Here is a 23,045-nt window from a genome sequence, read left to right on the forward strand (position 1 = left end):
TATTGTGGGTTACACCTCTGATCGTCTGCCTTCAAGATTAAAACAGCATATATTCTGCCTGGTACACTGCTCTGAGGAAATCATCTAGCAGGTGGTGCCTTCTTTATAGGAAAGTGAAACAGTCTGAACAATGTGTCATTACCAAGAAATATCATCCATCATATACAGAAGAAAATACTAATTAATTTACTTTTTTTTCCCCGAACTGTTTTGTTCACAGATTTTCTGTGAATCTCTATAGAAATATAGGGTACTATGTAATAGAGGGTACTATGTAATATAGGGTACTATGTAATATAGGGTACTAAGGCATTTGCACAGGACTGGAGGTTTTTGATTGTCAGCAGTAAAAGAATTAACAGTTTGACAACAAAATGTGATCCTCGTTTTGGCATATGATTCTCTGGCACACAAGATTGTCTATAGAAAAACATTCAATTTCAAAAAACCACTATATAACTTTGTTGTAGAAAAAAGCTTAGAACATCCACTTTTTAGACACGACCCACATTCTAACAAGCCAATCACATTCCATCTTTCTGTCACATGATCACGTGGTTGTTGGGAGTGAACTAAATGGAATTTTGGAGAATGTTGGAGTCAAGTAATAAATCTCTGTTACTGCTATTGCGATTTAGATTTTCTGTAGACACCACATTAACAAAGATATAATCACTGTGGTAAAGGTAGTTTTTAGTGCAAGCTTCTTTTTTCCTCCCTTGCTGCTAGCACTAGCCCTGTTTGTTTGCATCCGGGAAAAAAAATTATAATTGTAAATTTAAAATTAACAATAATTTTACATTCAGCAGAGATATTAATATAACGTTACAGTATTCTAAAGTTGTGCAAACTTTGTGTAGAAGAGACATACGATGCACTTGCTGTGCGTGGGAAGCTGTTGGGTTCATTGTGTTTCCCTTTTGTTCTCTACTCTTTTCCGTTTCGGGGTTTCTGAATTCTGTTATAACCATAATGATCACAGATATATATGCAGTTGGTTGATGCATGTTGAACATTGTATACCTGTACGATGATACTGAAACAGGTAGAGGAGGATGCCGATGATGCTGTAAACTAAAGTTTTTGTATTGTTTATTATGCTTTTCACGATCTTCACCAATCTTTGTATTTAAGAAGGTTTTATTAAAGGTTTTAACAAAACGTATGCTAAACAAGCATTTTTCCCCCCATCTAATTTGTTTTCTGTTTGTCTCGATGCAAAATCACAATCAAAACTGATTTGTTGTTTTGTTTTATTGTTTTTAATTAAAACGTAATCAACCTATTATTGATTGTAATCTGCATACTTAAATAACCACAAATACAACTGCAGGCAGATTTATCCGTTGTGAAAAAAACTGTGGGAGGTGAAGTTATAGCTTTTTTTTTTTTGCAAAATCACACAGAATTCACACTTATATAACCCAAACAATTTTAGCTTAATATTTTGGCATTTGTGCTTCTTAACACCCTTCTGACTCACAAAAAAAGAACAAAATATTCTTCACCAGTGTGCAAAACTTCCTGCTCCGTTTGAAAATAAGAATGTTTTAGCCGAAGCTGTAAGAAATGGAGTTATCTCATTTTGCTGTCAAACTGTCCAAATATCTTTGCGATTGTCAGTGATGAACACATACACAGTATGTCTGTGATTGTCAGTACATCTGTCTACACGCTATATGTTCTTAAATCGTTGAACGGAGTCTTGACTATTAACATGCTGACGTGTTGATGTGCATAGCGCTCCACCGTAGATCAAAAAGCTGCTTAGCATCTACTAAATTCTACACTAGTTTCTTTACCTCTCTAAAACTAAATGACATGAATTCTACAGATATGATTCTAGGTACATGTATTAAACTCGCACTGTATAAAGCAGTGCCTTCTAAGGTGTATGAATGTACACGTTGTGATCCACTGGCTCATTTTGTCTGTCTGTCTGTGTGTCTGTGCATGTGTTACTCACGGCAACGGAGGTGCACTAGAAAAGGGGGATGTCCAGCCAGCCCCCTGGTAACTATAGAAGGGGGGCAAGGCCCCACGCTGGGACCCCCTGGCCGTCTGTCTACGTGCCTGATGGGAAGTGAAGGGGTCCTCGCTCTCGCTGTCCGAGTCGTCATAGTCGTCTGAGTCTCTGCGCCGTGAATCGGGGAGATGGGAGAAAGACATGAGTCACAGGACATAAAGACAGCATGCAGCATAATGAGTGCAACATAATGCTCAAAAAACAAATGGCTTCCTAGACAAACAGGAAGGAGCTGCACCAACTACGCATTTAATGCTTTCGATTATGCATAAACAGGTCATTCGGAGTTAAATGCATTAATCTGTCTTTTATATGCATGGGAAAAGAGTCCCACACATTTATGGATTCCTATACAGTCTACAGAATCAAGAAAAAAATTAAAAGCATTCGTTTTTACATATCTGGCTACATATACCCACAGTGGCCACTTTATTAGGAACACAACACTAATAATACGTAGAACCCACCTTCGACTCATAAAAGCCTCAGATATGTGGCATGGATTTAGGATCCGTGTTAACATGGATCATTTTTATCATACCTCCAAAGTGGCTCCATAAATTCGTTCTGGCGACAACAAATTCTGACTGTACCATCTGCACCAGGCCAGGCAATGTTTTTTTCCAGGCTTCACCTGTTCAGTTTTGGGTGATCCAGTGCCTTCTGCTATTGCAGTGCCTCCACCTTACTATTCAACATGTTGTGTGTTCTGAAATGCGTTTTTGCTCACCATTGTTGTAAAGGGTGTTTATTTGAGTTTCTATGTCCTTCCTGTCAGCCTGGTCATACGCCTTAGAGGTTCCCCCACTGTACCTTCATTGAACGTTTTTTGCAACATTCTGTGTAAACTGTGGATACACTTGTGTGTTAAAGTCCCAGAAAATCAACAGTTTCTAAAATATTTGACCCAGCCTACCTGGCACCTAACAAGCATGCCACAGGCAAAGTTCCTGAGATCACAGTTTTTCTTCATTCTGGTGTTAGATGTGTAAATTAACTGAAGCTCTTCACCCTTATCTGCATTATTTTTTAATTCTTTGCACTGTTGCCACATGACTGACTGATTAGATAAATGCATGAATTATATGTTCCTATTATAGTGACCAGTGAGTGTATACTGTACATACTTGTTCAAATCAATATGTTCTAGTTGTTAATGTAAAGTGTTCAGTATCATACTGACATGATGTTATTTTTTATGCTCTAATTCAATATTGTTGAGGTTTATTCTGTATCTGAATGTCTATATCTATATACACTACATCACTTTTGCACCCGGCTGAAGATTAGCCCAAAGTAACGCTGCATCACTTAACACATTTATGACAAATAACGCTTTTACAAAAACATGTCATGTTACCTGGAAAAGCTCCTCCAGGCTCCAGGAAGGGAGCAGAGGATGGCTGTGAAAGCCAGAGCTGAGAGGAACGAGTACAGTGAGAGATAGAGCAATCCCTCCATCCCATCATAGCACAGGCCTTTCAGAGAGTCAATATAATCCTGAAAGACAAAGACAGCGAGAAAGAGAAAGACAGCAAGCTAAATCAAGATGCATGAGGCTTTCATCTAAAATGCATTTTATGTCAAAGTAATCTTGGGGAAAGGCAGGTTGCTATGGTTACCTTGTTGAGGCTTCGGCAGTTGAGCAGCGCCACCAGCTGGTGGAAATTTCCCTCGGTAGAGTTCAGCATCTGCTGCACCTCCCTCAGCGGCTTCTACAAGGAAAAAGAAGTACGCAGTTACAGACAGCGGCCATTTACTCAGGCTTTGGTTCCATACTTGCTTTCTGTTTTCAGATTTCAGGACAGCGATTTGTAGTGATGTGTCGATTTAAGTGGCACATGTTCACTCACGTCTGCTTTGGGGAAGCGTGGGAGAGCATCTCTCTCTAAAGTGAAGAGGTGGGAGTGAATGCTAGACAAAGCTCTTTGGGACTGGGTCAGCAGCTACAGCCAGTTTAACACAAATGCACACACACACACACACACACACATGGTTAGAGTCATAGAAAATAAAATCTAGTCCACAACCGTAGCAGACAAAAATAATACAGTGCTTTATTTATACTGCTGCTGTGAGACACAGGGCCTGTCCACCGGCCTGTATGTATTTACACATTATTATATCGATTATTAACGCTAAGCATTTTCTGAAGCTGGCTTTTCATTTTTTATATGAAATTCAAATGCTTGTACACATTCAAACAGTTTAAGCAAATGGTGCAGGTTTCCTTTGTGCCATCTGGGCAGCTCCGGCCCCTGGGCGCATGACTGTGGTGTCTGGCACCAGGATGTTAGCAGCAGATACGTTAGATGCTGTGAGTGATTTGGACCTCCATGGATCAGACTTGTTTGTCCAGTGCATCCCATGAACACTTGGTCAGATTGAGATCTGGGGAATTTGGAAGCCGGGTCAACCACCTTGTCCTTTTTGCATTCGAAACCCCAAACACAGCGTAATGTGATGTAGTGGGTGTTCTGGTGTCTTTCTATCACCTCCAATATTAATGTTTTTCATTAATTTGTGCTACGTTGGCTTTTCTATTGGATCGGACCAGACGTTGGTCCCTGTGGGCACGGCTGAGCCTTGAGTGTCCACAATATTGTCACCAGTTTTTTGATGTACAGTACAGTTAGTGATCAATGTTACTCACATCACCTGTCAGTGGTCATGATGTTATGGCTGATCGGCGTATAAAAAAAAAAGGTTTGCAATAATGATTTTTTTTTTATTCAAACATATAGAACCAAAGTGAAAGTTCATTCATACAGGTTTTAAATGTTAATTAGTGCATTTTCTTCAATGAAGCAAAATATTGGCACTGCCATAACCCCTACATCTCATGCTGTAATGTATAACAGAGGTGTAATGAGATCTTGGTTCACACCTATATAAACTATCATTTATATTCTCAGTTTGGAGCATACAGTGGCTTATTGATTAGCAGTGTCGCCTCGCACCTCCAAGCTCCGGGATCGATTCCCGGGTCTGTGTGCATGGAGTTTGCATGTTCTCCCCTGTGCTTGGAGTACCTGGGTTTCCTCCAGGTACTCCAAAGACATGCAGATTAGGCTAATTGGCGTCCTAAATTGTGTGTGTTTATATGTGCGATGGATTGGCGCTCTGTCCAGTGTGTCCCCCGCCTTGGGACAGGCTCCAGGCCCCCCCTCGACCCTGTATACAGGATAAAGCAGTATAGATGATGAATGAGAGAAAGAGTGAGTTTGGTGCATATTGACTTCCCTCTTCTTTTTACACCACATGGCTTTAATAGGTGTCAAATATGTACTGTATCAATATGTAATATGGAAAAAAAAAAACTAAATATATACAAGTACAAAAACAAAATGTGCTTATGATGCTGAAAGATCTACTTTATGGTAAAATGTAAAGTTCATAGATGCTGAGAGTCGACTCAAAGGTTCGACCCTTCAGTTCTTCTATTATAGCATCTCGATAAATCAACATCGGCTGTATTGTAATAGAGCGGCTACCTGCTGGAACGGGCTGGTCATTTTTCTGCTGCAGGTCAAGTAGTAATCCAGGATTTCTGGTGACAGAGACATTTGTTAAGGCATGTATGTGTGTATATGTGTGTGGGGGGGATGTTTTTATACTGCATCTACAACTGTGGGTACAAAATGTCATCTCAGTGATTCAGTGTCTTACAGTTTTGACATTGTGGCTGGACCCAAAAAGCTAACCTTTTTCTTTTTCTTTTTGCAAGCCTTCATTTGAAAAACTAAAGGAGCCTAAATGTTTCATTTGTAGGGCAAAAATTGTGTAGTGCAGGCTCACCGTTAGTCATCTAAAATAGCACTTGTGCCAGTGGAAAGGCCACATAGGCATTGTAAAAATGTAAAATGTGTGATAGAGAGTGAAAGAAAGTGGTGACAGAGCATAGCACCTGTACTTGTCCCGGCATTAAAGTGTGTAGAGTTGAGAACAAATGCATTTGGGTCAAAGCAAAAATCGCTGAGTGCCTGCAAAGATAAAAAAAACATTATATATATATATATATATATATATATATATATATATATATATATATATATATAGAGAGAGAGAGAGAGAGAGAGATAGATAGATAGATAGATAGAGATAGAGAGAGAGACAGCAAGAACAAGAGAAAGAGAGGAAGAGAAAACACAAGGGAAGATGTTAACGATGTGGCACGGTGACCGAATGACACACTTCCCGTCGCTGTCTCTGTGACTGTTATTGATCTCCAGCGCTCACTGACACAGATACGGAACATCTCTTTCTCACTTTCACTCTGTATTTCCCCTGATGCTTCCACACACTCTCCCTCTCCTGGAGCGCTCCAGTTTTCTGTTCCTCTCCCAATCACGCTGTCATAGCTGTACTCTCTGTATGTGTGTGTGTGTGTGTGTGTGTGTGTGTTTTTTTCCATACTTGCTCTCCTTTGTGGTATGTGAAGACATGTAATTAATCACTGTTATCTTTAAATAGGACTCAGCACAACTACAAAAGCCTACAAGTACAATAAGAGGAGGGAGAGAGAGAGAGAGATAAAAGGATTGATACAGTAACACAGAGAAGAGAGAGAGAGAGAGAGAGAGAGAGAGAGATGACTGTTCATGTCAGCTGCCTTTGGACAGTGGGACTCTGTGTTAAGAGCCAGCTACTGACATCTCCTCCCGTCACTCCTTCTTGTCCCCCTGTCCCAGGCCTCTCACTGCCTGATTAACAGAGTGCTGGTCCACTGGGTGTCTTTCTCTCACATCCCCTTCTCTCTCTCTCTCTCTCTCTCTCTCTCTTACATTCCCTCTCTCTCTCTCTTTGCTCAGCCTTTCTTGATGTCGTTGTTAAAACCTCTCATTCCCATCTTCAACACTCGGCATGCCTTTTCCCCCCGGTTGCACAAAGAGCCACTCAGTATGACACACACACAGTCTTTCTCACTTGTAACTCTAGCCCCTTTATTGCCTTTTTGGGACAATGCCAGGACTGCAAAGTTTTTTAAAAGGACAAGCTTCTTGCAGTTTAACACACATAATATGTACACAAGTAACACAGAAAGACTTTCCCCATACCCTGTCATTTCTACACCCTGAACTTAACTGTTGAAAATGTTAAAATTCATCTGATCTGTAGCACTTTGGTTAAACTTTTTTTTTTTTCCCTGTTTAAGACAATGAGACACTATTATAATTCTGAATACCCCGCCTGCGGAGAGCTGTTTTTCAGACTAGGAGTTAGAAACGGGCAGCAGGAGCCTCATCATGAATACTCACCACCACTGTGGCTGTCTCCAGGCCAAGAGAACCCCAGCTCAGAAACAGAGCCAACCAGGCCAGTACTGTCATCCTGCGAACACACAAACACGCATGCAGAGAGAGAGAGAGAGAGAGAGAGAGAGAGAGACTACAGTCACCATATGACATTGGATGTCAGCTGACAAAATGAAAAGCCTGTAAATAAATAGACTTCTGTCTATTAGACCGAGCCAAACTGTGTATATGTTAGTTAGTTTAAAATCTGCCTTCGGAATCATTTAATATAATAAAAGTCATGGACGGAAAATCAAGCGAACTATTTGTTTCTGTAAACTGTTTTCTGTTTCTGTAAGCCGAGTTTTCCTGAACTCGGTTTGGAGTTATTGACACATCTTGCATACAGTCCTGACCGGCTGTTAAGGGAGTTCCCGGGAGGCCAGCATTTTAGATGTAAAGCAGGCAGTCCGATCATGGCTCTGGTGTACTAGGAAAACTATCTATCTTGACGGTATCCAAGCACTACTGAAACACTGGGATAAGTGCATTAGTGTAGCAGGACATTATTCAGAGAAATGAAAGGAGTTTTTTCGTTATTCTGCACCATCAAAAGTCCCGGTTTGACTTAAACGCCAGCCGTATGTAGTAGCACAGAATTCCATATCACATTATTCAATTATATATTAAAGACCCTTAAATTACTATAAAAAATACTATATTCTGCTTTGGGATTTTAATAAAATGATATGACACTGCCACAACTTTGTCATTCGGCTGTCTTTGGTAACAACAGCCCGAAATGAACTGCCAGTGCATACATCACACTCTGCATTCTAAGACCCACAGTTTTGACAAGAATTCTTTTACGCTGTCTGACTTATTTGAGAATCTAGATAATTGTGGATTGTATAGTGTAAAGTCAGTTTAAGTTTTAGCATTAGTAAATACAAAGTATTTACTAATGAGTCAAGGAAATACATTTTCTACCCGAACTAGAAAAACATGCAACCTGCTTGCTTCGAATTGTTTTAGAAGTTTGTCCCCACAAATAAAGTTTTCCAGGTAATAATGTGTTGTTTAAATTTTTTTTTGCAATAAATATGCACTGATCATTCAGGTGTGCCTCTGACATTTGGCAACCGGGATTAGATTACTCATGTGCCATCATTCCATGCGGTATGTTAGTCAGATGCACTAGATCATAAAAATTTAGGCAGTCTCGTGTAAAAAAGAATAAGTTCTATTTAATCCTCTATTTTTAGTTTCAAAGCCACCCTCGGTCTAAAACGAAAAGAAAATTTTATATAAGGAAAAAATGTTGATGGATGCAGACTTGTGGGTAACCTTGTATATTCTCCAAACATAAGGTAAATCAAATCTAACAGCTGTAGTCCAAAAATGTGCCTGGACACATGATAAGCTGGACAGTTATCTAGTGTTTCTCTTTATTTCTCTTTTATCGGTTGAAATAGACATCAGGTTTCAAATTGAACCATGTCAGAAAACGACACCCCTTAACCCGTTATAGAACCTTTAAGAAACATTTTCCCCATATATTGGTCCGGCATTAAAAAAAAAAAAATGTCGATATACTATCAGTGTTTAGCACTTACAGAATGAGGAGCCATCGGGCCTGTTTGGCCAAGCCTAGCAGAATAAAGAGGCACACGACCAGATCCAAAAGAAGAAGCAGTACGTAGGAGAGCCACCTAATCAGCAAAATACAAAGCACACACACACACACACACACACACACATCTCATCTGACCCAGGGTAACAAGGTTCTGAGAACTCCTACAGTAAGAAAAAACTTTTATTTCATTACATTAATATATATACATTACATTTCATTACCTGTAGTCCTCATTCACCATGAGAATGCTAGCGGCCCACCCTGGCGAGAAGGGTGCAGGGGCAGGGTTTGAAATCACAGCCTGGGGAAGAACAGTGGTCACAATCCCCACCATGCTATCACTTGCATTAATGGCAGTCGAGCTGAGCCCCTTTCCTAGCGTGAGAGTGGAGAGAAGCGACATCACGCGCTCAGAGAGACGTCTGCAGGAGCGAGTGGACACCAGGGCGGGTTTATTCCCTCCAAAGACATTCTCCAGCGAGGTCAGGGGGCCTGAGATGGACTGCCGCAGAGCTGCTAAGGTGTCCGAAACCTGGGCTCAGGAGAAAGGGAATGGCCAAGAGGAGAGAAGAGAATACACAGAGGATATGGGGATTAATCCATACCCATATATTGTGCAGATGTATACGCCATTTAGACTATTATCAGTCATATTTATTGATTTATTTTACATAAACTTATATAATGCAAGCTAAGACAGTCTTTTATTTATTCTCCTGGAAGGATAGCAGACTGATCACTGATAGACTGAGTGTTTTCTCACCAGCATATCGACGGAAGCCAGTGTGTGATTGGAAGTGAGCAGAGACGAGGTCAACTGATACATCCCGTCGTTCGCCTCGCTGTTGCCATAGAAACCAAAACCTATAGCAACGCTGAAAGAGGCCAAAACACAGAAGAATGGCGTCATGAGAGAATAAGAATGGTGGGTTTTAGTTCAGTAAACAACACAGCACTAGTGAATAAAAAAAAAAAAAACAAGGAATAAGAGTGAAAAAACAAACATTAAAAAGAATTAATTCTGAAAAACCAACTTCAATGTGCATCACTCTCATATAGTCAAAAATTAAACTGGAAGCACTGTACTAGATTTTACCCACAACGTATCCACCCTGAAAACCCAGATAAAGCAAAAGTACTGTGTGCTGAGTGTGCATATTTATTCATTTTGTGTTACAATATTCATTTTGTTTATCTTGGTACTGTATGTGCGTGAATGTAAGAGAGCACCCACTGTTTCTTGTGAGTGCATCATTAGAGCTGAGCAATGTCGAGTTGTCAACATTTTCTTCAGCCCGGAAGTACATGACATTTCACTTTAGGCTGAACAGCCACTCAATAAGAGCACTTCCACAGTGAGAGCACTTGGGTCATGTGATTTCTCTTGTCGCACTCAGAGATCTAGTGCAAGCCTGGCTTAAGTAATGCAACTGGTAAGCGATTAATCAATGAAAAATTTTATGAGGTTAGACTAAGCAGAGGAAAGGGAAAGAAAAGACTTCCATTATAATAGAGATGAATCTGATTCTCTCTAATGATTTGCACTGTTATTGCAATAATAACCGTAATAATCATCATCAAAGTAAGAAGAAGAATCATAACCTCACTTATAAATTATTATTATTATTATTATTTGTAATATTGTTTTTAATAGTTTCATTTACAGAAATGCCCATTCCAGCACATGCCAGCCTAAATTTACTGTACACTGCTGCCTACACCACTAATCCACATTGCAAAAATAAAGAGGTCAACATGGAAGGGGAGAGGATGATGTCATTTTTGTAAGCCCACAGGGCAAACAGATGCAGCATTACAACGCCTGCGTATCCCAGTATCACATACAATCAGACAGCAGATCTGCCGGCATTAATCCTGCTCTGCTTCATGCTTTGAGGCATGACATCACTCCAGACAGAATTCCTCCCTTTTTATGGGATTTTTTTATTTGGTATTTATTTTTGCTTATTCCTAAGGCATAATCTCTCTGTCTCAGGAGACACATGACCAGGGTTCCCAAACAAGTTTGAAACCTTTAAGGTCCAATATTTTAACACAGGTCTCAGAGGTCCCCTAAAGTGTGTGTGTTAATGTTCCACCTAAATTACCCCTGTGTTTTTTAATACCTCAGACTCACTTTATTTCCCTATTCATCCTCCAAATTCACTGTTTTAGGGTCTAGGTAAGTGAGCTACTGCTGAGCCACACCTCACCAAAGAACAGCCAAGATGAGAAACAATCCGGCATTGGGGATGTTCTTATATGAGGTCACAATAGGGGGGAAAAATCTAAATGGTTTGTTTGAACCCTGGATGAAAATCTGTACATGCACACTGGAGACCCATCTTGTCTAAAATTGACTAAAAGGAGAATTTTGCCTAACAGGTGCCCTTTTGTAGTACTACAGGAAAAGAAAGAAAGGATGAACATTTCATCTTTTAATTACTATTACATATTACACCCTGTCTCAACTTATAGCCATCACTGTTAATGCTTAGACTCTAATACATCAAGAGAAACCTTAAGTGTTTGTGACATACTTTAGCTGGCAAACTCTTGTGCCAGGGCATTACTGCTTTAAAAGGGTACAAATCAGATACAGGAAACTGTTTGAGAAGCCAGCATTAAAATACTGAGTCTGGCATTTTGGGTATTCTGTATGCTCTATATGGAAATGAAGTCAGAGAAAGAATATCTTTAAAAAGCCATGTTTAGAAATATTTTGATGCTGAGAGCAGCATGTTGTGTGCAAGCTTGAGGATGAGAAAGAAGGAAAAAAAAGACTCGAAAATAGCTTTTACTCTCCCGTGGAGAGCAGGCAGGCGGCTCACAGTACAAAATAGAAAGCATTTAATTTCCACCAACATTCACTACAACTCTATTAACAGTCTTAAAATAAAAACGAACACATATCAGGTGACACTGGTTTGCAGATTAAGCCCATTTAGAGCGAAGTAGACAGTGCATGCAGGACACACCTCATCTAGTCATTGTGTTGTTGCTGACTCAATAGCATGAACGGGAAGAAATACACCTACAGTACCTACTGCCAGGTTCATAACTATTTGGACAAAGACACAATGTTGCTTATTTTGCTTGTGTACACTAATATAATGGCATTGAAATAAGGAAATCAAAATGATGAGGGTGGAATTGTACAATTTCAGCATTAATTTAAGGGGTTTAACAAAAACATTGCAATAACTGTTTAGAATTACAGCAATTTTTTTCTCAAGTGTCCCCATTTTCATAGGCTCAAAAGCATTTGGACAAACGAACATCTACAAGTATAAACATTAGGACCGTTTGTAATTCTTGGATGCAGTAAATGTCTGCATAAATTCTGGACCTGGGTTTCCTCCCCTGAAATGCTTTGGCCTTTACTGCTGCTGACTTAAGTTGCTGTTAAGGTGATTGACATGGTCGTTTAACCCTCATGTTACCTTCAAATTTACTAACATCTTTTATCCTTAGGGCCAGCAATTGAATGAAAAAATTAATTAATTAATTTTTAAATAAATTCTGTTACACGACTATGGAGAAATATGCAGATCAGCCTTAAAATCTCACTTAAAATAAGTGAGATTTTACTTAAAAAACCTAAAATAAGAGATGGATATCTTTTTGATGTTTTAATAACTTTATATTATGTCTAAATACATATTTTTGTTATCTTTAACATTTGGAATGAAAAAATTCTTTCTATTTAAATTAAAAATAGTAACGTATTATGCTCAGGGTCAATTTGACACAATAAAATTGTTTTTGAGAATTTTATTTGTAAAATAATCATCACCATCATCATCCTTGTCTGTACTCCTGTACACATTATGTGTAGAGAGTCCATGCATTCTTCTTCGATATGAGGTTTCACCAACATGTAACCAAGTTACTCCAACAAAATCCTCCTTCAACTTCTTGCTGTTCCAGTCCTTGTTTATTTCACCCCCTATTACAAAGGCCATGTAGGTCCTCAAATCAATGATGTTGAAGATAGTAACAAGGCAGTCAAGCGTTGGCAGCTGTATTTGGCTGTGGCCTTGTCCAAGTTATCAACCTTTTGTTGTAGTCCAAGACCATTTGTGTTTTGTTTTTTGTTTTTTTGCCTTCTCTGGTGCTTAGGACAGCATCTTTTTGTGCATGGTGCTCTTCAGGAGGACATTTTCTCTTTCTTGACACTGTTAGTAAAGGCAAACATTGAATATTCTATTGAACTTCCTTTTCTTGATCACATGCAACTCAGAGGAACCTTGTTTTTTTTCACTGTTCCCAACATGGTAACCTTCCTTTTCAGCAGTTCTTCATCCAGAGTGTACAATGTAAAAAAAATACTAAAGATAATATTATGACCATTCATAATATTCAGCCATGTGAAGTACCATTATGCCTTAATTGTTTTCAGGTGCTCCCCAAGAGAATTTACCAATGTACTGTACATGTGCTTATTCCAGCCATAGCTGCAAAGTGCACCATATTTTGATACTGTATTTGGCCAGTTTGTTCGGCATGTATTGTCTAAAAGGACCAAAACCCACAAAATGCAACCAGACATTCATCCATAGTCAGGTTGTGACCACAGACTGGATTGTGAAGAAAGGGTAATCACTGAACCCATTTCTCCATTACATCCCACTTGTCCATTACATCCCGTATTGCTTTAGTCGGACCATAACAATTTTGCATTTATGAAAAACAGTGTGTTTGCTGGTGGTTGTGGGTCTTGTTCTCATCAAAGGATGTTGCCTCATAATCAGCGTCCTTCTCAACATGACAAATGGTTCAGAAGCCTGCTGTTATAAGCTTTTTTTTTATTTTATTTTTATGTTTGCTCCACCCCTATGTTGGGTGAACTATCAATATCTTTATAGAAACTATATTTTCCTACCCCAACAAAGTAGGAAATGTCAAAATTCTAGTGAGGATGATGTTTTTCCCTCCCCCATGTGTGCGAGTAGTTCTCGCACTACTAAAGTTGTGGTTATGTTAGGTTAGTGCCGTAAAGCTTTTTGGAAACTATAAAGTTCCACCCAGTTATCTCCATTAAATTAGAAACATTTAAACATTGAATGGGATCAAAATGACCCCAAAGATAATAGATTCAAGATTCAAAGAACTTTATTAATCCCAGAGGGAAATTGCTTTATTATTATTATTATTATTATTATTATTATTAGGAGGGTTAAAAACAATTTATTTCTTTGCCCTCATAAGATATTGGCTTGCTTATTTGGTAAGTTTTGGCACTTTATCCATCTCTATTGTGAAGCACTCTCTTATCAGCTTTGCTGCAACATTTGACTGAAAGTATAGCTCTATATACTTTAGAATCCATCCTGCTACTTCTCTCAGTTGTCGAATCATTAATAAACACCAATGAGTGAGTTTCAATGGCAGCAGTAAATCCCAATGCCATAACACTGGCTCCAGCACATTTGACAGGTGATATGACACACGCCCTTCCTTTCCTATTGTTATTCTTTTGTCTTCCCATAAATCTGGTGTAAGATCATATTATACTAAAACCAGGCACTCTTTTCAGAGGCCTTTGGTCAAAGTCTATTCTGAACTGTATTTATGTATTTATGTACGCACATGTTTGTTTGACTAGGCAAGGTGTTGTGTAGGGAATTTTTTTTTTACAGAGGAATGATATCTGTGATCAACCACTTTAGTTGACTTTTGTGACCTTCAAGTTTAGTTGACCTTTTTGTGTTGCTGAGCTCACCAGGGGAAACCTAATTTTTCCGAATGTGGGTGTTTTGATCTCTCCGCTAGGTCTGTTTTGTGTTTTTAGCCTAATGATAGCCTCCTTCACTTGCACTGACATTCCACAGGATTGCATATCTATCTATCAGACTTCTTTCCCACTTTCTTGGGGTCATCACATGTTTTTTCACCAAATGCCCTTCTTTTCACAACCTACTCTTCTTTTCCAGACTTGGGGCTGGCTCAGTATCTGGGTATTATATATGGGCATAAGGTTAAGGGTCATGCCCAAGGGCCCAACAGTGGCAAGCCAGCAGTGGTGGGGTTAAATAATCTTAATAAAGTACATTAGTGGTACCTTTCTGTGTAATCATTCAAATTTCATAACACAATATCAAACATTGTTACACAAAGTATAAACAAATCACTGATCAAACACAGTTTAAAGCTGCAATTTGTTAATACTGTATGCATTTAGATAAACTAAACAAAATTTTTAAATAAGAAAACTTAATGTTTTTAGAAGAAAATATCTACATATGCATTCTCTTTGAAGTGCATACCCCAGCACTTTTTAACTTTATCTCTATCCACTGCACATGTTGTAGACTGGTCTGAATAATACCACAATTCTCTGTACTGAAAACAATAAAATAGATCTAAAATAAATCCTGTTAACTATTATTTTAAACAAACTTGTAATAGAAGGCAGTTAAATGTTAAATTCTGTCAGAAATGACTTCTGCAACAAATCTATAATGAACCATGAGTGTACTGAGACTCTGACTAGCATGCTCAAAATTTCACCTTTAAAACTTTTTCCTTTTCCAAACTTGTGCAGGTGGGTTTTGAATGCAAAACCATATTAAACCCAGGGAAAGATACTGAATTTTTTTTATGATCAAACAAAATGAATAGATGGTGGTATTGATCTGTAGAGTCGAGATGTCACATGATTCAGGTACGTTACCAGCATAGTGTCACGGCTGCCACAGACACCCATGTGACACAGCAGATGCGCCGCCCCTTCCGGCCACCACTCGCATCGTCATCGTCGTCTTCCTCGTCCCTGCCTGCATCACCGCGGTGACAGCAGCAGTAGTGAATAAGGAAGGAGAGGACGACAAGAAGCGACAGGATGAGAGCGATGGCTGAAAAACTGGAGAGAACCAGCAGAGTCTGTGTGAAGGAGAGGAAAAAAAGGAATAGAATGAATGAAAGAGAAATGTTACTCAAAAATGATTAGAGTTCAAATATGAAGTGTAGTTTTTCAGTTGACAAAAGTGAAAAATTTGCCTTATCATCAATTAATTGCACTACATGCTTTATATTTATTCAAGCATTCACTAACTATGGCATATAAATAGGCAGCAGATAGCTCCCATAAAATTCAGCATAAAATGGAGGCCATCTCTTGTATTTCATTGGTGGATACCGAAGGGAGGCTTTTGTTCTCTAGTGCAAACCGAATGAGGCAGAAGTGATTTAATTACAGCACATGCACTCTTAGCATGTTCAAACACATACGGACAAATCTCTTTTCACAAATTCACAGACCACAAATCTGTGGTTTTATCCGTGTCCATCTGGCTGTTCTGTCTATCTCTCACCCTCTCCCTTGATTCCTATTTCCCCCATCCCCCATTTATGTATTCCCTGTCTCTTACCACAGTCATCCCTCCCTCTAACCTCCCTCTCGTGTACTCTCCGTCACGTTTGCTTTCCCCACTTTTTCCTTTCCATCCGTGCCAGTGGATCTCTATTAATAATATGTGACCTACTTAAATACATTCATCGTTTCACGCTGTTGTTCTATGCCTCATGCTTTCTTCCTCTTTTCACAAAGGGCTTTCTCTTCCATCATCGCACTCGTTCTCCTCCACCTCCCTCTCCCATCCCCTTTTCTTCCCCTGTCTCTGCTTCCTGCATGCCCTTACAAGCACTACCTCTCATTCATGTTCAGGTCAAAGGTTCAACGTGGTTCAGTTTCTACACCGAAAGCATAATCGCTGTCATTCTTCCTCCTTCCCACATAGTGTGATCCATGGAAAGCATCTCTTCTATCCTGATGAACTAAAATTAGACTAACGCTGTGAATCACACAAGGCACTGCAATTTGACACAGCCTTTCACGTCAGTGCATCTCAATCCAGCTCGGAAGCCGGAGTGCCAGATCTCGCATCACATCGCAACACAGTCAAGCTCTGCAGCTGGTGCACTAGTGGTGAACAAACGCCTGCAGCGGTCAGTTTTGTCTAGTCCGACTTAAGCCTTAAGGCTTTTAGATAAGCATCATGAGAGAACTTTGTCACTGACTGTTTTTAGTTGCAACTGCCTTGAATTTTGTTGCCTACATCGTCTAAGATAGTCCACCTCAACCCACGACCAAAGAATTTGTGTAATTTTTTTCACACAACAACTAAATTGAAGAAGATTTTTTTACTTCAAATATATATAAACTTAAGAACATGACTTAAGTTTGCGAATGTGTCTAAAAAACATGGCTAAATGAACATGATTTTGGACTAAACAGAGGATACAGGACATCATAAGAACAAGAGTAACGACCACATACTATTATTCACATACTGTACTATTATTCATTATAAAGAAATTGACCTAGGTTTTCTATGCATGCTATAATGTTCCAGTCCCAGGCTTTGACCCTGAAGTCAAACAAAATTTTAAACAGAAGACACCGCCGCTAACAATACGTGTGCATGTGATAGCATGGATCTCATTTGTACAAGCATACAGCCTGTACTGTACGAAATTGTTTTCGCCATTCAACCATGCTACCAGTTTCTTGCCATAACTTGTCTGTCGATTGCTTGGATGTGTGACGAATTAAATCAACCGGGAATACAATACTAACAAGTTGAAAGGACGCATACAGCTACCTATCATAGCGGAGTAATCTATGACCAGAGCTTAACTTAACTGTCATGTAAGCGTATTGACTGTTTCAGTGTCCGTAGCTTTAAATAAACCGTCCCAAACACCCCTTTGATGAAATGCATTTTTCCAGCTAATCAGAACACGTTTGTGGGAACTTATCAAGTATTTCACACCTTTTTATGCTTCTCCCACCTGTATTACTGACAAACAAAATAATGGGAAAACTATATACCTAAGAGTGTTAATTCATGATAACATTCTCAATATTTAGCAATACAAAAGCCAAATTAGGTTAGCTCTTAGCAGTTAGCCACCAACAGCTAACCAAGCTTTTAATAGCTAAAGAAGGCTAGGTTAAGTCATTGGCAGGTCCCCAAAAACAACTAGCCTAGGCTTATTTATTGTGGACCTTAAAAAATGGCTCCAGAGAATGACAGAGCTGAGCAAAGCTGAGCATTGAGCTGTCCTCAATACAAAAAAGTCATGGCTAATACAAAAATGTTTTTTTAATGTGTTTATGCAGGCTAGAGACCTAAGACCTTAATAAAAAGTAAATTTTGCCCAATAGCTCTCCTTTAAGGTACATTAAGTGTCAAGTAAATCTGTAGAAATGATTAAGATTGCATGCAAAATTAACAATTATGTAAATTTTTAAACAATGTTTTAAAATCTAGGTAACTAGTTTCTCACTCACTCATCATCTATACCGCTTTATTCTGCATACGGTAGGCATGAAGCCTATCCTAAAAGGTAAAGGGCACGAGGCAGGGTACACCCTGGACAGGGTGCCAATCCATCGCAGGGCACATACACATAGACATAATATAATTTGGCAACACCAATTAGCCTAATCTGCATATCTTTGGACTGTGAGAGAAAACCGGAGTACCCGGAGGAAACCAGACCAGTGGCAGGAATCGAACCCAAACCTGAATGTGCAAGGCGACAATGCTATATACAAGACAAAATACTGTTTGTCCAGTACTGGAATTAACCAAATTATTCCTGCTTTTACACCCAACTGCATCTACAGCATTTAAGTAATAATATATACCATGCTGCAGCTCTGATCCTAAATCTCTAAAGCATTATGGTTTAATTGTTTGAAGTTAACTTGTGCATATTCCAGATTATCAGTATTTTCCACTGTATGTCCGTAGGGAATTTCAATTTTTAATGTCTCATACTCAAATCTAGAAAAAAAAAATCACAGAGGAAAAGATTGAACTACTAAGAAAAAAAAAACAGACACAAAACCAGAAATAGCATGTACGTGTCTCCACACGATGGATCTACCCACTGGTACCAGCTGTCAGGTGTAAAAACTGCAATTGATATAAAAAGAAAATAGAAAAACGTAAGGAGAAAGAAGGAGTAAGACAGCTTTCGAAGGAAAGGGAACCTGTTGGTATTCCCAGCTGTCTGGAGTGAATATGTTGTCTCGCATCTGCATGGTCAGATCGAAGCGAGGGACCGCGTGGCACATCTGCACCCATATCGAAGGGCTGTAACTGGGAACAGTCTCGATGGCAGCCATTAGTCCTTAGTTTTAACCTTTCAGAATACAGATTAGAGAGAGAGAGAGAGAGAGAGAGAAAGTGAAAACCAATTAAACAAGCATGGATTTTATTACTGATATGTATGATAAATAAGTATATACATTTGTTTTTCCTTTTACCTAGAGAAAAAGCATGTCAATTAATTTACATTAAATCAATCAAATAAAACAATAAAAAACTGCAGCAATAAGGTGTTAAGGGCTGGCAGACACAAGTACTGTAAAGGAATAAGAGGGAAAGTAGGTTAAATATAGAGAGACAAGGGACACACACACACACACGCATGCACACACACACACATCAGATTTTTATTTAAATGACTGCAACCATGAGACTGGGTGAGGCAGGTTTGATTAAGGAATAAATTACATAGGGGCTTAAAACTTATATACTTTGGTCTGAATATACAGGTCATGGACATCATACTCTAAATCAATTAACCCTGAATATCAAATGGTCAAAATGAAAAAAAAAAAAACACCAAAACACATCATTTAATTTACACGAATTAGATGCTCAATGTTACACACAGTTAGCGAGAAACACATAGTTAGCAAGAAAGAAATACATAAATAAAGATAAAATATATACTATTATTATTATTATTATTATTATTATTGCTATTTTGAAGTCTTATTTACAACTTCATGGAATTAATGATGGTCCAATGTAATTTTAGCAAAGTTCTTCTAAATTTAAAAACCAATCGCACATCAATGGTATTCCAATGTCGTTCATCTATCCATCTGTAGAAGCCTCTGTAGTACAATTAGGGACCATGGGGGCCAAGGAGAAACATGGGGAAGGGGGGAACAAGTTTGGGAATCAAACTTACGCCCTAAAGGTGCAGGGCTAACCACTGAGCCACTGTGCCACCATCTGTAATGATGCCAAATAAACGTCACGACAATGTTTTGACAAACAAAAATTTCTGCCAAAACATATCAACATTATACCATCCTGGCTAAACATCACAAGCTTGGTTACACCTTGGTTTAATAAAAATGAAAGCTTTTTTTCTCCAATAACCTGGTCAATACTGCTCCACAACCCTGCAAGATGAGCCCATAGAGGTTCTACATACACTATAAAGATATGTTCCTTAAACTATTCCTGGACAATGTCTGCAGTGTGGCCTATTGTCATTGTGGAAAACATATAGACCTTTTAACAAAGGGTTCTCTTTCAAATTAGGGTTCCCGTGAGAACCCTTTCACAAAGTCAAGAAACATTAAATATCCAAACATCACTTGGAAACCCTTCTTCTGAAGGCTTATCCTTTTATGGTCATGAGGGATAACTATCCTATTTGATCCTATCCTATCCTATTCTATCCTACAAGATGTACAATGAGTGGAAGTACACCTTGAATTACGGTAGACACCTGTTCATTGCATGGGATTTGACTTTTTTGAGTAACACAGTGGCCAGTCAAAATGAGTTAGATGTAAATATTAAGTAGAAGTGCTATTCAAGATGACATAACATTATAAGATGTGTTTTCTTGCTGAACAAGCTCCCGTGGCTGGTTTTGAATGCAGGTTTTTGGCAGGCAGTCGCTCTCTCCTCAGTACCGTGGACTGTACCAAATTACTCTCACCCATGCTGCAACCAACAGTTAGTGTAATTTACGGTTATTAGAGCACCTGTGGAGTGATAAATATAGTGTCCAAGTGCTTTTACCACCTCTTATCACCACTCGGGAAATGCCGCTTAGCCAATCTTAGCCAGAGGTAGCTTCACTTCATAGTAACATTCACTTTTAGTTCGGCATGGAGGAATAGGCCAGCCTTGCAACATTACTTTAGTGAGGATCATAAATCTACAAGCACTATGTACTTAAATAAATATAAAAACTAATAAAAAAAACACTTCCTACAAAGTCACTGAGCTCCGGCGCGACTGCCATCAACACAAACACTCATGTGAGCCTTGATGTGATACTTTCTGTCAAGTTGTTATCACAGTGTTGTGCAACACATAACGTTAGGTGAGTCTGGGCTCCTGTGACAGAGCAAGAAAGCAAGCATAGTTACACACCGATTCCTGGCACTAATTCTACACGATATGGTATTTTATTATTTTTTCTATATGATACTATTATGGCTATTACGATGTGTAGACATACTAATGAAGGTGTATTATAATTAGTGCTGTATTTGTGATGTAGTCTGACATTAACAAATTTACTGGGATAATAACTGCTTCGTAAACACTCTTAAATCCTTATAAGCCCCCATTAAGCCTCACTGATAGTATAATAAATAAATAATTGCAGTCATGTAAAATGTAGGAATCGGTGGCTGTTGTAATTATTCATACAACTTTACCATTTTAAAATGCTCTTAGGCCTGCTTCTGACTAATGATCTGGCAGATCTTTATCTCAGCTACTCGATGAGGGGTTTCCTACGGTGTCCTCAATATTTTATGGCCCTGAAGGCTTTCTCTAGCTGTGAAAACAACTTAAAATCAGCCTTCAATATTAAAGGGTTATATGCTGAAACAAACGCAATTTAGCAGATCAGTCATAGCCATGATTGTGAAGTATGTTTGTTACATGGCACGACAGCCATAGTAAGCAGTGGCAGCGTAAATCTTTTTATAAAAACAAGAACATAAAAAATTTAGGCATACTATTACACTTAATAACATATCAGAGCTGTACAGAACCTAAAACAACTATAATCACATACATATGAATTTTGTAAGGTTTTAGATAAATATGATTTTGTTTGCCATGCTCCCTTCACGCCTCATCTGTTCAGCTCAATATGCAATCAACAAGCCTTTTGAGAAAGGAAAATGTCGTTTTTTAGAACAGGAAGAAACTGCATACTGTATACCAACTGTGTATAATGTTGGTACTCATAAAGTCACCTATAAATTATGTTTATTTATACACCTTTTTGGTAATGCTGTACGGTAAATCTGAAGCCAATCCGAGGAACAGTTATAGCTTACATGTATTTGTACACTTATGGATCCATCCATCTATCTAGGAACCTCTGTAGTAAAGGTAACCACTGTATTTATTCACATTTTTATGACCATGGTAGGACCTCAGTCAACATTTACACACTACAGGAGATACAGCAGTTAGCCTAATCTGCATGATTGTGGAAGGAAACCAGAAAACCTAAAAGAAACCCACCAAGCATTGGGAGAACTGAAATGAACCTGGACCGTGGAGGTACAAGGCGAACGCTAAGCTACTGTGTCGCCACACTTATTCACATCTAGTGGAATACTTCTTTTTTTTTTTTGAAGGTGGGAAGTAACTCAAAAACCATATAGAGAACAACCTGATAGGTTTATTATTAAAATACTAACCTGTAATTCTAAGGTGGCAATGTTTCCCACCCTTATTCATGATAACATCAATACATGTAATGAGAATAAAAATATCTCACCTCAGTTCCTTGGTCGATTAAGAAAAAGAGGGGGGTGTAAGCTGAATCTACCGAAAATCTGAATTGATCCTGAACATGTGACGGCCAAGGTTATGATGTCATAAAATATGAGAGCCAATCACTTTTCAGTATGCAGATCGTGCAACACTGGTTTCCTAAAGGTACAAAATGCAATGTGTTGGGTTGGGTTTGGTTGGGGGGGGGGGGGGGGGGGGGGGGGTCATTTATATACATTTGTTTATTTTTATATATTGTAGAAGGTGGAATTCTTGTTGAGGGTAAAAGACATTTTGTTGAAGACAAATAACGATTTCATTGGATTTGTGAGATTGGGAAATCCGGGAGCTCCCATTATGTTGCGTGGACTAGACAGTGCTGAAATCAAATTTTGATCCAAGCAAAGCATGTTGATGCAAGGTAAACCATTTCCATTGAAATTAAAATCGGAATAGCACTGTAGGTTATGGGTTGAATGTGAATTCCATTCAGGCAGCACACACACACACACACAGACCAACACGGGGGATGTCTTAAAACAGGAGAAAACCCTTAACGAATAGAACTGATGAGCGAA

At 38.8% G+C, this 23,045-nt stretch overlaps 1 protein-coding gene across 7 annotated transcripts in view; it reads right to left on the reverse strand.

Annotated features, from left to right (window-relative positions):
• The window catches only part of ttyh1 (tweety family member 1), a 28,019-nt gene that overhangs the window by 4,365 nt on the left and 609 nt on the right, over positions 1-23,045 (reverse strand). For 4 of the 7 annotated variants that reach the window (XM_053494776.1, XM_053494775.1, XM_053494773.1 and 1 more), the window contains exons 2-13: positions 18,903-19,054; positions 15,573-15,781; positions 9,660-9,771; positions 9,118-9,428; positions 8,877-8,972; positions 7,285-7,357; positions 5,934-6,009; positions 5,521-5,576; positions 3,880-3,972; positions 3,649-3,741; positions 3,387-3,526; positions 1,967-2,134 (exon numbers count right to left, since the gene is read on the reverse strand). In XM_053494776.1, the coding sequence (XP_053350751.1) occupies positions 1,967-2,134; positions 3,387-3,526; positions 3,649-3,741; positions 3,880-3,972; positions 5,521-5,576; positions 5,934-6,009; positions 7,285-7,357; positions 8,877-8,972; positions 9,118-9,428; positions 9,660-9,771; positions 15,573-15,781; positions 18,903-19,037 (1,562 nt within the window). In that variant the 5' untranslated portion in view covers positions 19,038-19,054. The remainder of the gene's footprint in view (positions 1-1,966; positions 2,135-3,386; positions 3,527-3,648; positions 3,742-3,879; positions 3,973-5,520; positions 5,577-5,933; positions 6,010-7,284; positions 7,358-8,876; positions 8,973-9,117; positions 9,429-9,659; positions 9,772-15,572; positions 15,782-18,902; positions 19,055-23,045) is intronic. The other 3 variants (XM_053494777.1, XM_053494778.1, XM_053494779.1) reach the window with 1 other exon arrangement.

The sequence above is a fragment of the Clarias gariepinus genome, chromosome 4, assembly GCF_024256425.1.
Source record: "Clarias gariepinus isolate MV-2021 ecotype Netherlands chromosome 4, CGAR_prim_01v2, whole genome shotgun sequence".
NCBI classification, from domain to species: Eukaryota; Metazoa; Chordata; class Actinopteri; order Siluriformes; family Clariidae; genus Clarias; species Clarias gariepinus.